Here is a 16,053-nt window from a genome sequence, read left to right as displayed (position 1 = left end):
TGCCATTTAGGCAAGGCCTTGAGGTTATAATTATGACCCTATATATCTATAAGTACTTATTAGTTATTGCTATTGCAACTTTTTGGTACATTCAAAGAGTGGTGAGGTTAATGAAATTTGAACTTATGCTTACTATACATTTTCTTTTAAAATGTAACTTATCACCAAATTATATCATGGAATTAGGAGATGAATTTGTGTGCTCTATTCAATTTCGTTAATCGGTTATTCAATAATTGTAAAGTTTTTGAAGTTATATTATCAAATTGTAATATTTTAAAAGTTACATTATTGTATGGAACATAAGAGAATAAATAAAGAGGGTAACCCCAATCAAGATGACTAATGATACAAATTTGTAACTACAAAGTCACAAGTTCAAATCTCAACTCTTAGGTAATAACTATGTGTTTCTCTCGCCACTCAAAAAGATAATAAATAAAAGGTTGTTTTGAGCAGAATAAAACCTTTGTAATAATAATAAGGGCTCTCATGTTATGTCACCATCTGTAAATCCATGGCAGAGACCATTTGGACAAATCAAATCTTAAGAGTTTGTAATTGTTAGAATAGAGGTGGGACAAGAAGGCCCCCCATTCTCACTGGTTTTAGTACTCTTGTTTTTCTTGCATCAGTTCCACGCCATATACACACACAATCTACCAAATCTAATATCCCTACAGTGAACACTTGGAAATTGCAAGATTGTGGGAAAAGTTACGAAATCTACGAATCTGAGGTCAACAACATAATTTGGTAGTTGCCTAGTTAGGTACCGGTTGGATGCAGAAAAGCACAGCCCCTTAAAATTGTTGAGAGAATCTCACCTTATAATAAATCAGTTTATTACGTCTGTCACAAGTTAAACTAACTGATTAGTTCAATATAGCCGTTCATTTGCCCAGTGCCCATCTTAAATTCTAAGACCCCAAAACAATTTTAGCAAAATAGCAAGTTACATCTTCAGCCAAGCATCTTGTGCTCATATAACATGTCATGACTTTCCCATAAGAGAGGTCATGAGATCGAACCTTAGTAGAAGCATTGTTGACTCTTTGCGATGCAACAATTTTGAGAAAAGTATGAATAAATACTACAATGTAATAAAGTTAGTAGAACTCAAAAAAAAAAAAAAAAAGAAAAGAAAAAAGAAAGCAAGTTACAACCTCAAACAACAAATTATATCAACTTCAGGAGTCTGTCTTGCAAGATAGACCTTGATCCAAAAAATAAACATATCCTATATTTTCCCCTAACTAAAAAGGAGCATATAGTAGGTTAAAAATGAACTTGCAATATACTAAAATAAACGTGTATCAAGGTCTAGGATACAACAATAGACTTCAAAGTTCAAACTCACTAGGTACTCCATACACATTAGGAACAAAACAATCTGTTAAATAGGATTATCAAGCACAGCTCCAAATATCTTCAGTCAAAAGGTTATAAAGTTACAGGGACAGTCCTAACAATGGGTTCCCTTCCCACCTACAATGTTTGGATTGGTACACTACTAGACTCATACTTCAAAGGAGTAATGAGTACACAAGCATTTAATACTTAGGAATCAGATTTTGGAGCGCACTTGCTTACATGGTCTTTGAATTTTTGAAGCTCGGCCAGAGCCTCCTCTTCAGGACGATACAGCAAATCCAACATCCGCCATATCTGCATGGACCAATTGAAACATATCAGGCAAATCGAGAACGTGTGAAAAGACTGGTTCCAACAATTATGTTTTAAATGTCAATACCTGTAGTGTGCCACCTCCACCTGTGGAGTCACAGTCATCAGATACACTTACAATTGTCCATGGATCAGCCACATTCCAGTGGAAGTCAACAATTTTATCCCTGAAATCAAGATAGATGCAAGGAATTTCTGTTATGGATTTGCACTGACAGAAACAGAACAAAAGTATTGGAAATTGATATAGTAATGAAGTACTTAAGGTTCAGACATGACAATCAATAACTTGAATACTCCGTAATATTTTGATGTTGTAAAGTTAAAATTTTTATTTTAAGTTGGTAGGAATTTATTAATCAGAATGCTGGTCATCTAAAGTTAATTGTTTGGGCTCTGATAATCTTATGGGCAAGACATTACAGAATATTTGTCTTCTGAGTCTTATATGTTTTATATATCAGAATATATATATAGGAAAATTCTATGGAGCCGGAGAGGCACAGTGCCGAATTCCAAAAGTAGAATATGCATGTCGTCTCACAGGATGTTGTTTAGTCCCAAGACAAGTCCTTTAACCCTATATATGATTAAGTGTATTTTTCATTTATTGTAAGGGTTCATTGCCCAATGCTTAGTCAGTTATCAAGTTTAAATGCTTCAAATGGGTGTCGTATAATGTTAAGATTAGTTAAAAATTGTATTTCCACTACTCTAGTCATATTATTTTGCTATATTCAATAATCAACCAGTTTAATTGGTTTAGGACTTTATTAAAAATCCGTTGAAAAATATGATTACTAAAAATTAGAGGTTACCTAAAGTCCTAAACCAATTAAACTGGTTGAAACCGGAAAAATAACAAAAGACAAATATGAAAAGACAAAAATGCCCTTACTAAAAATACGAAAAGTCATGAGAAGGACTAAAAGTGTCCAAAAATAATAGTCTGGGATGTTAAATGTCAAAAACGATAGTTTGAGACTAAATTTGGAATTGCCATCAAAGACAAGAGACCTCTAGTGGGATTAACTCTCTCTCTATATATATAGGGGCAGGTCCAGTGAGAATTGCAAACATGCAATGAGTAATAACTACAAGTGCAACAGTTGATATGTAAACATGCACCCAAAACTAGGATTTTAGAAGTGCATTGTGCAACTACAAGTGTAATCAAGGACATGTAACAGTTAATTGCATCATTACATATCTACGATTGTTGTTGCTAGATGCCCTTACAACGTTTTTTCCCTTACTTTACAGTTGTTGATCATCCCATATCAAGCGCTAGAATTAATCCACTATTTTTACCTAAGGTTTGGTTCTCACTTGATATTTATATAGATACACACACACACAACCTCTGAACCTCATAAGCTATCTTTGATTGCTAGGGAAAATTAGATGAGGTTTCTTTCATGGAAGAGTTTCAAAAAATTGGAGGATGTTTTTTCGGTTTTTCCTGAAGTTTGGGAAGCCCAAAAGAGATCTTTAACGCAAAGAGTTATAATGTTTGAAACTTTGAATAATATCCAAGGATATTTTCTTATAAAGTTTGACTTTTAACTCTTCTAATGAACTCTTCTGGACTAGTTTTTACAGAGTATTATATTTTTAATATAATAAATTCTTGATCATTTTACACAGATATTTTATTTGCATATAATTTAAATATTAATTTTAAATTATTACTTTATTTATGGGAGTAGTGGTAAACTGGTAACATAAGTTCTTAAAATTCTCGTAACCTTCATGTGACCATATCTGATGGTTACCATTATTGCAAATTTATTCCTAACTTTTTCTTCCCTGTGTTAAATCATCTATTAGCAACCCAAGTGACATAATCATCTTCTTATATCTCACAAGTTTTATTTAAGAGTTAGGTTGCTCATACAAGGTCAGGGTGAGAAAAAGTTGTAAGAAAGAGTATCTAATACATGCCTGAAGTGTTATAATTCTCACATTTCCTTGTGTTTTCCCAAACCCAAATAACGTATTTAAAAAATAATAATAAATAAATAAATCACTACGCAGCTATCTCCAGAAAATGATATGATCAAGAAAAATGAAGAAAGCAATGGATAAGGCTACTACAGAGATTTAACATATATAAATCCAGTTCGAGCACTGATAAAGTATGGTATGGTACCAACCTGTGCCCAGCATGCTGGAAAAATAAACCTGGAGCAGGTGTCTCATTGTCCTTCTCACCAACCTGAAAGAATATGGAAAGAGGCATCTCATAAGATTGTCCATATGTTAAATTAACCTTGGAGCAATTATGTCATTATTGCATTAATTATTTTGATTGATAGTTTTTCCTATCATCACGTTACCTTATCATAATCCCAAATATTCAAACGACCATCCTCTGCAGTACTCCCAAATACAGAGGACCTGTCTGGACACCACTGGGAAAAAAAACCATTTCAGTCTAGCTGTGGTAATCTGAAAATCCTCTAGCAAAAGTATTGAATGTGCATCAGAAGTAGAATGAACAAGACAACCTACTTAATACCTGCACACAAAGAACTGCTGCTTTGTGATTTTCAAAGATATGGACTGGTGAGCCAACTCCATTCGAAGTTAAACTACGTCGATCAAACAAGCGGACAGAATTATCTGCAGATCTGAGTGATATCGCACATTCACACAGAACTAGTGAGTCCTTCATAACAGTGATTTTCAATATTATTTATAAACTGGATTTACTGAAAAGTTGGTGAGAGAAGTACCCAGTGATAATAAAGTTGCCATCATGAGGATTCCAGTCAACACAGTGGAGATCAGCATTATGAGCTTTTTCAACCTATATACAGAAAAGTAGAGACCACCAACTTATGTAAGAACTTGGAAAAGAAATTTCTTATAATAATCAATTGAATAAAAATGCACAAAATAGAATAGAGATTCAAACTACAAAAAGATCATTCAACCTTTACAACTGGACTAGTACAAACTCGAGCATCCCAGAGAATGAGACATGAGTCATCACCAACACTACAGAATTCCTGTGAACTGTGCCAGGACCAAAAACGAAAGTAAGAAGACTGATAAGAAACCTTAGATCACAAAAGAATATAGGAGGCAAAATCCAGCTACCTTGATGGGCAGAACTGAACATCTTCAACGGTATCCTCATGGCCTTGGAAGATTCCACGAGCTTGAATAGAGGGATTATCAGCTGCCTTAATAGATGAACCAGCAGGTTTTTGTGCATCTGTGCTCAATGTTGATATATGATCTTGAATACTCCACAGTACCACAGATTTGTCCTTTCCTATAAAGTAAAAATAAAAATAAAAATAAATCACACAGGCATGCACAGCTCATCTTGATGTACTCAAAGTATCCATATCATTAAATTAGGCTAATGAGGAAGTTTCAGTGTGACAAAAAAGAGTAATCAACTTTTCTATGGAAGAAAGTAATTACGGAGTATAAATTAGTTAGATAACCCTAAGATGCAATCACACCATAAAGATTGAGAGTACAATCACATAATAGTGGAAAAAATTCTAACCTCCAGAGAGCACAAAGGGTTCAGTGGGGCACATTGCCAATGCAAATTCTGCATTCTCACTATGTCCAATCAATGTCTGGTAGGAAAAAGGGGGGAAAAACAATTCAACTAGTTGGTTAATACATTAAGAAGAAAATTAAAATTGCAACATATATTGTTAAACTATACCACATTTATTTTCTCCAAGAAGGTCTAGAATTGAACCAACACTAAGAAAGAAATTGAGGATTCCAATAAGGAAAAAATAACCCTTACATGTATAATTCTTTGCAGTCTACATCACTCATAAAGTTCTTGACTTAGAAAGAGTACATGGGTTTCAAAATGCAATACCAGACCCAAAATAGTTCCCATTCTTGTGTTCAAAAGGAGAAACATTTGGAACTTGTAATTCAGGAATAATAATTTTGATAACTTCACCACTCATCATAGATTCATATTTCCTCAAAACTCCGGGGCTTTATAAGGCATATTTGTTTGCTCATAAAATTCTTGCCTTGTACCAGTCAATGACTTTCAGGATGCAAAGAGAGAAAAGTGTTCACCATTATGTTCAAAATCAACAAGTGAGAACATTTGGAATATGAGATGCAAACATAACAACTTCAATACCTTCCCCTTAATCATATATGCCAAAAAAGATAGGAGTTTGTGAACTACAGTATATGTATATTTCCTAATGCTCAACCAATAATAATTTACATTTCTATCTCATAACATCATTACATCAGTGCAACTCTTATAAGAAACAAATGCAGAGCCCTACTTTATTATACTTTTCAAGTTAATTTGTACCATATTCACAAAGGAAATATTTTTCAGACAGCCAGCAGATGTGTATAACTACTATTTTTCATATACAATATCCCTTTGCATCTTAAGTCTGAGACTGCTAGCCAGTGAAGTATCTGTGAACTTAAGTTATATATTGGAAAGATAAAATAAACGCTAGAAACTATATGCGCTAAAAATCGCCAAAAAATATTTTGGGGAATGAGAGGATACAAACCAAATCTGGGCGTGAAGCAACAGCTCCAAGAACAGCATGTCGATTGGGTTGGGCTTCCACATCCCAAATTAGAACCTAATGCATAATGATAAAATTTGTCAAATGATTTCTCTTTCAAATAACTAACTAGGAGAAAATATTGATAAGCTGGAAAGGGAGAAAATAAAATATTAGAAACAAGAAGACCTTAAATATCTAATACAAATGCTTACTTCAGGACTATCAGTATGGGTTGCCACTATGTTTTTATTTTGAGGAAGCTCTCTGATTCTGTTAACCTGCAATATAATAATGTTCAAACAGGGCATAAAGTTCATCTTTCAGTCATTATGCCTAAATACCACATAAAAAGATCTGAAAGAATAAACCACCAAGCTTATTACATTTTTTACTTTCCTAATGTCTTACCAACTGACACAGGATAATTGTAAGGATAGGTACTATATTTCTCAAAACCTTTTTCCATATCTCCTCACCTAAGCGTTCTATTATTTTAAACTCTTTTAAATGTTTTATTATGCCTTCTTTTTATTAATTAGACCTTATTAGGACATGTGAATTTAAAATATTTGTGTACAAAGTTTTCATACCTCCCCTGGGTGTATAATGGTTTTGTACTTCTTGACATAAGGTGAGCGTGATTCTTCATTGAACTAGAAATGAAATACATAAATCAAATCAGATAGAAAGATTAGAGACAAGTACTTAAGCAAGATAAATAAGACTTTGAATATAAGATACAATATAATTACGTGTGATATGTGACTGTCCGCTGCAATCCTGGGTCGAACCACATCACAGTTGGCTACAATCAAAGTGTTTGGCACTGATTGATCTGTCTGATGATGAGTGGAGAAAGTGAGTCAAATAGATATCCGAGAACAAACAAATATGGAATACTAAGCAACATGTAAAAATAGGAGATGAAAACTACTTAACTACACAAGCCACATGGCAGTGTGGAAGCAATTAAATAAAGAAGTGAGAGCACCAAAGATCGCACCTTCAGACAACAATGTGCCATTGCAGGTATGGAAGAGGGTATTTTTGTGTAACAGAAATCCAGATAAATATGTATGTAGAAAGGAAACAATAGTTACTCTATTTCACATAACTATTACAGCATATTTGGTTCACAAAATGAAAATTGGCGAATATAAAATGTTATTCCATAAAGTGGAATAAATGAGGAATATGATAAGAATTCTATTCCATTATTTGGTTCATAGAAGAATAGCTATTCCTAGCTTGTCAAGACTAGCTAATGCTAAGCCTCTCCTCGGAAATTCCTCTAGCAAAGGGAACCACTCATTCCTAGGGATGATATCCCCAGAAATAGAACACTAAACCTACTGGCAAAATAGGCATATTCCCAAAATGTAATTTCATTCCTGACTTATTCTATGAACCAAACATGTTGATAAGGATAATCCATAGCATCATATCCATCAAGCAACTAAGTCTCACCCCTGCCCCAAAAGAATTGGAACCTCATACAAGATCAGACAAAGAGAAGAAACTCTGCAACTAGTTTTACTTGCCTACAAACATGGCCATTACTCCAATGTAGCATGATTTTAACTATACCAGATTCAGGAGTGAAACTGGCAATATTCCATTGCAATAATAAAAGCAAAGCAAACAACTAAAATTGTTGATACTAACTATTTTAATATAAGAAAATATGATTTATGGCAAAAGTAGGCAAACCTGTTCTGAAAGATAAAGTCGTTGGCGGTTTTTGTGACTGTGCTGCTCAACCACAGGACCCCATCTATCCATTCAAATATTAATATGAGCATCAAATCTGAATAATGTACAGATTCCATCCATTCCAAAAAGTAAAAGTATAGTTGATCAGCCCCAGGTTGAAACTGAAAATACATTACAGGGTAGAAGGGTTCACCACAACCAGTATTTTAGCTACACTAGTTAAAACTGTCAAGAGATCCCATATGGGGCAAACTTGGCAATGAACAATTTCCATTTGAGTTACTTGGCAATTTCCTCCTTTGGCCAATTCACTTAAACAGAATACCATACCATAATGGTTTATCTGTGATCTCAACACAATAATGAATAACCTATATAAACCAATTTATACAGTAAACAAATGGTCCTGACTCTTATTTAATTATAATTATAGTGTCAGAAGAATATTCAATCAATTATGTTTCCTTAAAAAGTAGGAGAATGGAATATTCCAAATTTTTGGCCCTTCTGCTTCCTCCCCCATTTCATCACCTAACACAGACATAAATTCAGAAAACATAAACTTCTATCACCAAATCGCAACACTTCACAAGCTAACAAACCTCATACATACAAACTAACAAAAGCAAGTAAATAAAACGCCATCATTCTCACACAAATCGCTAAGCAACTTTACCAGCATTAACAACTGCATATATAAACTAACAAGCAGGAATAGAGAGCTCCTGGGAGCAGATCAGGAACTCTAGGGTTTGAGATCGCAAACACCGAGAGAAATTCTCTCAAAACCTGAAGAACAAAGAAAAAAGCACGATAGCTAAAACGGCGTCGTACCGGCAGGACAGCGACGGCCAGACGAGGTTATGATTAGCAAACCAGTCATAGAGGACGGGAACGAGCGACTTCCACTGCGCGTACTTCTCGTCAGCGGCGGCAGCGGCGGCCTTCTTGTCAGCTGCAGGTCCTCTCATCCTGGGAGTGGCGGCGGCGGCGGCGGAGTGCGGCTGCTCGCGATCTCTGTCCTCCTTGGACTTGGCAGAAGATCCCTTCGGACGGCCGCGCCTCCTCGGCGGCTGCTGAGGAGTTTCCATGGCGGATTGAGGTTAAAGACGGTGGTTACTGGTTAGCTAGCTGGACCTGACCTACTTGGAAATGGTGAGAGTAGTATAGTAGCAGTAGAGAGGGAAGCAGCAAAACAGTGGGGGTTTAGATGAAATGACTAGAACTAGAATGTACTGGGAAGCGACAAAGCGAAAGACACGCACTTGGTGTGAAATCTGGAGACTTATTAATGGAAATGTCAATTCTTATTTCTATCAACCAAAAGTCTTTTGGTTTTTGAATATATTTGCAAATCCAAAATTGGGCATTTCTTTCAATACTTTTTAAGAGCATCCCAACCATCAACAAAAAATTGGTGGGGGGAGAAAAAGAGGAGGAAAACAAAATAAAACAAATTATATTAACGTACCTAGCGAGCACGTTCACCGCACCGATAGTATAGTAGCAATATAGAGGAGTAACAAAACAGTAGGGATTTAGAGGGATGAGATGAAATGGCTAGAATAGATCAGGAAGCGATAATGCGAAAGACACGCAATCGGTGTGAAATATAGAGACCTATTTATGAAGATGTGAATTCTATCAACCAAAAAAAAAAAAACAAAAAAAAAACAAAAAAACATTTGAGTTCTAATTATTTGTGATTAAAGAGCAAACACAACAATACTCTTTTGGGGATTTTCTTGAATTATTTTGTCCTCGTGAAAGAGATAGAGTATGAAATGGAATAAAATGCATTTTTAATAGATGATTTTTTGTGGGATCTTCAAGAGATAGAGAAAAAACAGATGAAAAGTCTATTGGTGTGCGTTGCGTGCGTGCACCAACCGCACCCATGGGGAATGGGCAATTTTTTTAGTTTCTTTGATTTCTTATTTTCTCTCACTTTGCTCTTCCTCTCTCTCTCTTATGTAGCAAATACATTCGCGCGTGCAAACAAACATATATATATGACAAGATCCTTAAATATTGAGAATGCTTTAAAAGCATGCACAACAAAGGTTTTTATGGAGGTTTTTTGTGTGAGGTGGATAGGAAAAATAGGAGAGAGGAGACAGAGGTTCTTTGAGAAATAAAATTTCTAGGGTAAAGTGAGTCACTCTAGAGAAGGGGAAAAAATTGGTGCGCATTTCGTGTACCAACAGTGTCTAGTGTGCACATGTCGTGCAATTGAGGGTTGTCGTCAACTAAGAGCATCCATGCCGGTTGAATTTTTGCACAATTTTTTAGGTTGCCATGTAGGATAGAGACAAAAATGGGAGAGAAAAAGAAAAGGAAAAAAAACTTTCTAACATTTTTTTCTTAAAAAGAAAAAAAAAAAAAAAAAGATTCAACGGTTAAAAGTCAAAGTGGCCGCCAGTTATTGGCCACTCTGACGCGCCCCAGCAGGCGCATGTGGAACACACGCTCATTGGGCACATGAGTGCACTCCAAGCGCGCACTTCACTTTTTTTAATAGTTTTTGCAGGAAAAAAAAATGACGTTAAAAATCAAGTCCCACATCAGTTAAAAAGCAATTATTCAATTCATTACTATTCTAAAAACAAATAAATTGGTGCACATTTCGTGCACAAACAGTGCCTAGTGTGCACATGTTGTGTAATTGAGGGTTGTCGTCAACTAAGAGCATCCATACCGGTTGAATTTTTGCACAATTTTTTAGGTTGTCATATAGGATACAGTCAAAAATAGGAGAGAAAAAGAAAAGAAAAAAAAACTTTCTAACAATTTTTTCTTTAAAAAAAATTCAACAGTTAAAAGTCAAAATGGTCGCCACACGCCCGACACATGTGGAACACACGTTCACTAGGCACATGAGTGCACTCCAAGCATGCACTTCACATTTTTTTTTAACAGTTTTTGACTTTTTGCAGAAAAAAAATGCTGTTAAAAATCAAGTCTCACATCAGTTAAAAAGCAATTGTTCAATTCTTTACTATTCTAAAAACAAATAAAAATGCATTGGTGTGATTACCCTAATAATCACCTCTTTTTTTTTTAAAGTTTATAATTAAATGTCGCAACAAGCCAACAATTGTCAAATTGTTGGGATTGCTCTAAGGACTATGAAATAGCTTCTTTTATTGTACTCTACCCCACATGTCTTTTGTGACTCCAATTAAGACCCACAATATAAAATTGGGACACTTCTTCCAAAAAAAAAAGGACATTTGTTTCACTACATTTTAAAGGGGCAATGTGTCAAAGACAAGAATTGAGAATTTTGGTGTAAAATAAAAAATGAGAAAAAAAAAACAAAACCAAAAAAGAAGAAAAGTTTTATCGTAACTTTTGAGTTTCCGAGTATCATGACCATATATTCTCAACGCCTCTCCACTTCTGTCATGGCCACCCATCACCACCCCCCCTCAACCAGTCAACCTCACCCACCTTCATCATCGTCATGGCTAATGTCTCAATTTCTAATTTAGATATGGGGATCTCTAATTCATATATCATGGCTAAGATGCAAATGTGTTGAAGAGAGGCAATGGCGATGTAACTTTTGTGTCCAACAAGAAAAAGGTAAAGTTCCATTGGTACGGGTTCCTAGTTTAGTAGATTTATAGTTTGATGAGGATTACACATCATAGATGCTCCGCTCAAATACTCATACTCAAATTAGTTCTAACGACACTGTCAAAAAGCATCACCCCGTAGAAATTGCAAAAACAAAATTAGGTCTAGTGCGATGTTAAGTTATCAAACGTAAACACCACAGGAAAGCAGTAAGAACAAGGATCCGAAACCCTGCACAAAGGAAATGGAGGTCTAAGATGAGCAACATACATGAAACAAAACGTCAAATACTGTAATATTCGGTATTTATTGATAACGTACCAAGAATACTGATGCCACAGCACCTATGGTGAGCTCCTTGGCAAGACTCAGATTCTTTCTAGAAGAAGTAGCCCCATAGCTGCACAAAAAAAAAAAGGTGTCTTATTACCAGATTACATGGTATATAGGTCTTTTGAGGAAGAGAGAGAGCAAGAATAATGTCCTTGTAAAGAGCTGGTTTGTGTCTATTTTGATGCCACAGAACTCAATATTAGCCTAGCAGAGGATGAGGGGATAAGAAGCTTTACATTGATTCCTTTCTATTTAGAGATATAACACAAACACTTTGAAACTTGCATTTCTAGGCATATCATGATGTTATAGAATTTAATTGCATATTGGAGGATAGAAAAGCCTTATATCCAATATGCCTCTCTCAAGCCCCTAAACGCTATCTACCAATAGATTAAATACAATGGGAAAGAAACCAAGTCATATACAACAATTTGGTTTCTCTTCTTCTCTATCATATCCCAACATACAAGAACACCTCCAGAAGATGAGACATAAAATCACACTTATCCTCAGCCCCTTTCTTTTAGGATGCAAACACTTTATTTGGCACAGCTAGCTGATAAACTAGCAGCTGCTAAGTAAACTAGAAGTGTTTGGTAATTAAGTAGTTAATTAATGTAAAATGATGTAATTTTCTTTCCTTTACAAAAAAATCTTTAAAAAGCATACTAATAATTTAATCTATTTTTATTTATGACCAGAATGTTTTATTATAGATATGTTAAATGTTAAATGTATTTTATATTATATTTATGTTTTATAAGATTAAATTAATCATTATTAACACTTATTTTGTTATTTCATAGTCGAAAATTTTTATAGAAAGAGAGAAAATGTTATAGAAAAGAGTTGAAATCACTGTGTAATTAAAGGGAGGGACGAAAAAAATTATCAAAAGGGAGAAAATGGTGGAAGAGAGAGAGAGAGAGAGAAGAGAAAAGAAAAGAAAAAGGTTTTTATTACGTCATTAGTGTAAAAGTACAGGGGTAAATTGAAATCTAGTTTGAGTAGTTTCTAAGAAGCTATAAATTACTCCAAGTAGTTTCTCATAAGCAATCTTTTTTTTTAAAGGCTGCTTACCAAACATCTCTTAAAGCCAGAGGCCAACTTTTTACCAATAGTGCATTTGGGAGGGCGGCTCACCACTCCAACAAGACCCTTACCCCAAGTCCCAACGTAGAAAGCGGTTGGAGTGATGGGCAGCGGACCGCTCCAACTACATCATTCCTAAATAGGTAATTGGAGAGCAACTAGAGCAATAGGCCACTCTAACCGCTTTTCCAAACATAACCCAAGTCAATAAGCTATTAGCTAGCTTATTGGTGCTGCCAAACACCCTCAATGAGCATGTCCTCAAGGTTTGGTACCCTTCGCATCTAAGATGCCAATTACTATTATGGCCTCTATTCTTAGTATGATTCTTTCATTTCCGTTCAAAGCACCAGAGGTTCTTCCAGTAGCCACATCTCACTGCAGGAAAGGATGAGGCAATTGAATGCTAAATGCTATCTGCAATATACTTATATAGAAGCACCATAATAGTAGCTTCAGTGACTGTTCATCCTCTTTTGTTGGGAGGGTCTTTGGACAAGGTTAAAAAATTGTCTAGATTTGTACCGACATTTCAAAATTTGGTTCAAAATTAACATATCAAAGATTGAAGTTTTAGCTATAATTATCTATCATATCAAAATCAGTGAATTCGAGCAATTCACTTGAAGCCTTGAACATTGTTCATATGACACACCTAAATGTACCACTGTAGAGAGGATCAATATCAAGCTATTCATATCCAGTAATGGATCTCTTCCTCAGCAGTGTACAAGACATAAATCAAATGCCTTCCATTTGACAAGTGAATACCAGCAATTATCAAATCAAATAACGCCTAATTAGGGGTAACCCAAGCCAAGTGGCTAATGATGCAAACTTGTAACCACAAGGTCACGAGTTCGAATCTCAACTTTCTTGTTTTGAGGCGGTCAGTTATGGACAACCCAGACTGATTTACCTCCTTGTAGTCCTTTGCAGCTAGGGTCATAAGGCGGTTTACCCAATGCACACTCTTGGGTAGTAGTGAGTGCAAGTTTCCCACGTCACCCCAAATAATGTCTAATTGGATGCCTAACCAACATTGTTCATTTTATCCTTTCCAACAAACCATTTATGGAGAACATAATTCAAATGCAAAACTGAGAAAAAATCAACAAAACAATAATGCTTTTCAACATCTGATATCTAATTATAAAGGCTGCTCTACACTATCAAAGACAACAGAATTCATTCATTTACTAAACTGCAAATGCATCCCTCTCAATGCAATAAAACATGCTAACCAGATAAAATATTACGGAGTAAAAGGCAAACCCGTAAATATGAAAAATGGATAGATCGGAGACTAACATGAAGAAACCGGCAGTCACGACGAGACCAACGGCGAGCATGAGGAACGCTAGGGTTGGATACATCGACTCCGGCACCGGGCTCCAGATCGGCTTCGCTGATTGGGCCTTTTAAATCAAATTACACACCAGTCAGATCATTCGATTATCGGAACAAATTAGGAAAATTGAGAGAAAACAGTAAGAATATACATTTCAGATACCATTTCTGGAGATTGCAAGCTAACGACAGTTCTTGTCTCAGACCTCACCGGCGGAAGAAGACTCAGCAGCCGAAGACTCCTTTTACTGAGAAGTGAGAAACACCAGTCTAGTACAAAACTCTCCCCAACGCATGTGTAATTTTGACCGTCGATCTATCTTGATCATTTTAATTTTTATTTTTTAAAATTTTTATTTTTTAAAATTTTAATTTTTACACTACATTTTAAGGGGTGTTTGGTTCACGGACTGTTAAATTACTTTAAAAGAATATTAAATTCTTGTATTTGGTTTAAAAATGAAGTGAAGTATATTATCGGTGTAGTGTATGTACATTATGCAAAATAATATACTTTCACTACTCACATAATTGTACTTTCTCTGAATATAATTTACATTTTTAATACATTAAAAGTACATTATTTATATATTGAATATACATAATTTGATAGTATAATCACGCAATAATGATTGAAATATTAAAATGCCAAACATCCAAAATTAGTAATAATACAAGGGAATGACCCAAAATCAAAATGTACAAAGATTATACAGAAAATCAGAAATAAGACACTTTATATCTATAATCTCTTCAAAATTCAAGATGGTAACTAATGGCATATAATCTCTCAAGTATAGTTATGGAGCACTAATCATAGCACATAATCTCTTAGACACACACTCTTCATATCTTATCACAAAATATAAAATCAAATGGTGCCCAATGAATTAAACCAAGAGAGTATGACAGATATGCCCATGGTAGCTGCCATCCAGTACTGCTGGTTCTCCTAAGGCCTGAATTAAATTGGCCTGTATTTTTGTTTTACTCGAAATATTGTGTTGATCACGACCCTATTGCAGTGCCAGCCAAATTTGTGATGCTTGTGTTTTCCGGGATTGAGCAGTCTGCTGTGATTGGTGAGATGACATCCTTCCATTGCAAAAGATACTACGGGATCTGAACATTTCTAATGATGCAAATGACACGAGGTTAATAAGGAGTACATGACATAATAGTGTAGAACATGCTTCAATGGCATAATGGCATGATTTGACAAATGTAAAAGCAATAACAGCGATGACAGAAATTGTTTTGTTTTGGTACCTTTTGGCGTTGAATCACTGAGTTGGATCATATTCTTGAAATCTGCTCTTGAAAGTCTCAACCGTTTTTATTTCTTCCTCTCTGCTTAGCTTACAGTTCCTCCAGTCAGCTCTATCTGCCATATTCAACAAGCCAGCCAAAACCTGCGTGTTTTGTAGAAGTTTAAAATCTCGACTAGATTGACACATCTACTATACAAAGTATAGCTGTCTTAGTATTGTTGGTGGAGCACATCTCTGCAGCAATTTGTCTCAAATTACGCCCTTTATCTGGTTATGGTTAGCTTTTTCTATTGTTGCCAAGGATACCAATTGGAATGCCATTTGGCATTCTAGTTTAGGCTGCTATATAAATATTTGGTTCTTATGCAGCAAGGCATTCTTTACCAGTTCTAAACTATTCCTTCTGAAAGGGGGAATTATGCGAGGGGAGATGGTTCCTAATGAAGATTGAGCAATTTTATTTTATTTTTTTTTTTTTTGGGGGGGGG

The 16,053-nt window shown here is 35.2% G+C and overlaps 3 protein-coding genes across 4 annotated transcripts in view; all 3 read right to left on the bottom strand.

The window, feature by feature from the left end:
• Positions 1–1,274: 1,274 nt before the first annotated feature.
• LOC116013789 (WD-40 repeat-containing protein MSI4) lies at positions 1,275–9,184 on the bottom strand. The gene is made up of 15 exons (XM_031253716.1): positions 8,769–9,184; positions 7,932–7,995; positions 6,974–7,060; positions 6,812–6,874; positions 6,434–6,499; positions 6,222–6,296; positions 5,213–5,288; positions 4,792–4,969; positions 4,626–4,707; positions 4,425–4,498; positions 4,208–4,319; positions 4,026–4,100; positions 3,843–3,904; positions 1,754–1,853; positions 1,275–1,668 (listed from the first exon to the last, which is right to left on the bottom strand). The coding sequence occupies exons 1-15, from the start codon at positions 9,023–9,025 to the stop codon at positions 1,561–1,563; spliced, it is 1,479 nt and encodes a 492-aa protein (XP_031109576.1). The 5' UTR covers positions 9,026–9,184; the 3' UTR covers positions 1,275–1,560.
• A 2,290-nt stretch (positions 9,185–11,474) lies between these two features.
• LOC116014180 (transmembrane protein 258-like) lies at positions 11,475–14,585 on the bottom strand. Its single transcript, XM_031254181.1, has 4 exons — positions 14,458–14,585; positions 14,256–14,362; positions 11,838–11,916; positions 11,475–11,747 (listed from the first exon to the last, which is right to left on the bottom strand). The coding sequence occupies exons 1-4, from the start codon at positions 14,458–14,460 to the stop codon at positions 11,700–11,702; spliced, it is 237 nt and encodes a 78-aa protein (XP_031110041.1). The 5' UTR covers positions 14,461–14,585; the 3' UTR covers positions 11,475–11,699.
• A 355-nt stretch (positions 14,586–14,940) lies between these two features.
• LOC116014263 (zinc finger CCCH domain-containing protein 64) overlaps positions 14,941–16,053 on the bottom strand; it is a 7,395-nt gene continuing 6,282 nt past the window's right edge. For both annotated transcript variants that reach the window (XM_031254284.1, XM_031254285.1), the window contains exons 10-11: positions 15,564–15,706; positions 14,941–15,426 (exon numbers count right to left, since the gene is read on the bottom strand). In XM_031254284.1, the coding sequence (XP_031110144.1) occupies positions 15,578–15,706 (129 nt within the window). In that variant the 3' untranslated portion in view covers positions 14,941–15,426; positions 15,564–15,577. The remainder of the gene's footprint in view (positions 15,427–15,563; positions 15,707–16,053) is intronic.

The sequence above is a fragment of the Ipomoea triloba genome, chromosome 3 (assembly GCF_003576645.1).
Source record: "Ipomoea triloba cultivar NCNSP0323 chromosome 3, ASM357664v1".
In the NCBI taxonomy this organism is placed as follows: domain Eukaryota; kingdom Viridiplantae; phylum Streptophyta; class Magnoliopsida; order Solanales; family Convolvulaceae; genus Ipomoea; species Ipomoea triloba.
This window is presented reverse-complemented; position numbering and strand designations above follow the sequence as displayed.

Coding starts and splice junctions, on each gene's coding strand:
- LOC116013789 (XM_031253716.1), bottom strand. CDS start 9,025: ATGGAAACTCCTCAGCAGCCGCCGAGGAGGCGCGGCCGTCCGAAGGGA. Junction 7,061..7,931: donor GACTTTATCTTTCAGAACAG/GTTTGCCTACTT, acceptor ACTCATCATCAG/ACAGATCAATCAGTGCCAAA. Junction 6,875..6,973: donor CGGACAGTCACATATCACAC/GTAATTATATTG, acceptor TTTCATTTCTAG/TTCAATGAAGAATCACGCTC.
- LOC116014180 (XM_031254181.1), bottom strand. Junction 11,917..14,255: donor GTGACTGCCGGTTTCTTCAT/GTTAGTCTCCGA, acceptor TTTTTTGTGCAG/CTATGGGGCTACTTCTTCTA. Junction 11,748..11,837: donor CTGTGGCATCAGTATTCTTG/GTACGTTATCAA, acceptor TCCTTTGTGCAG/GGTTTCGGATCCTTGTTCTT.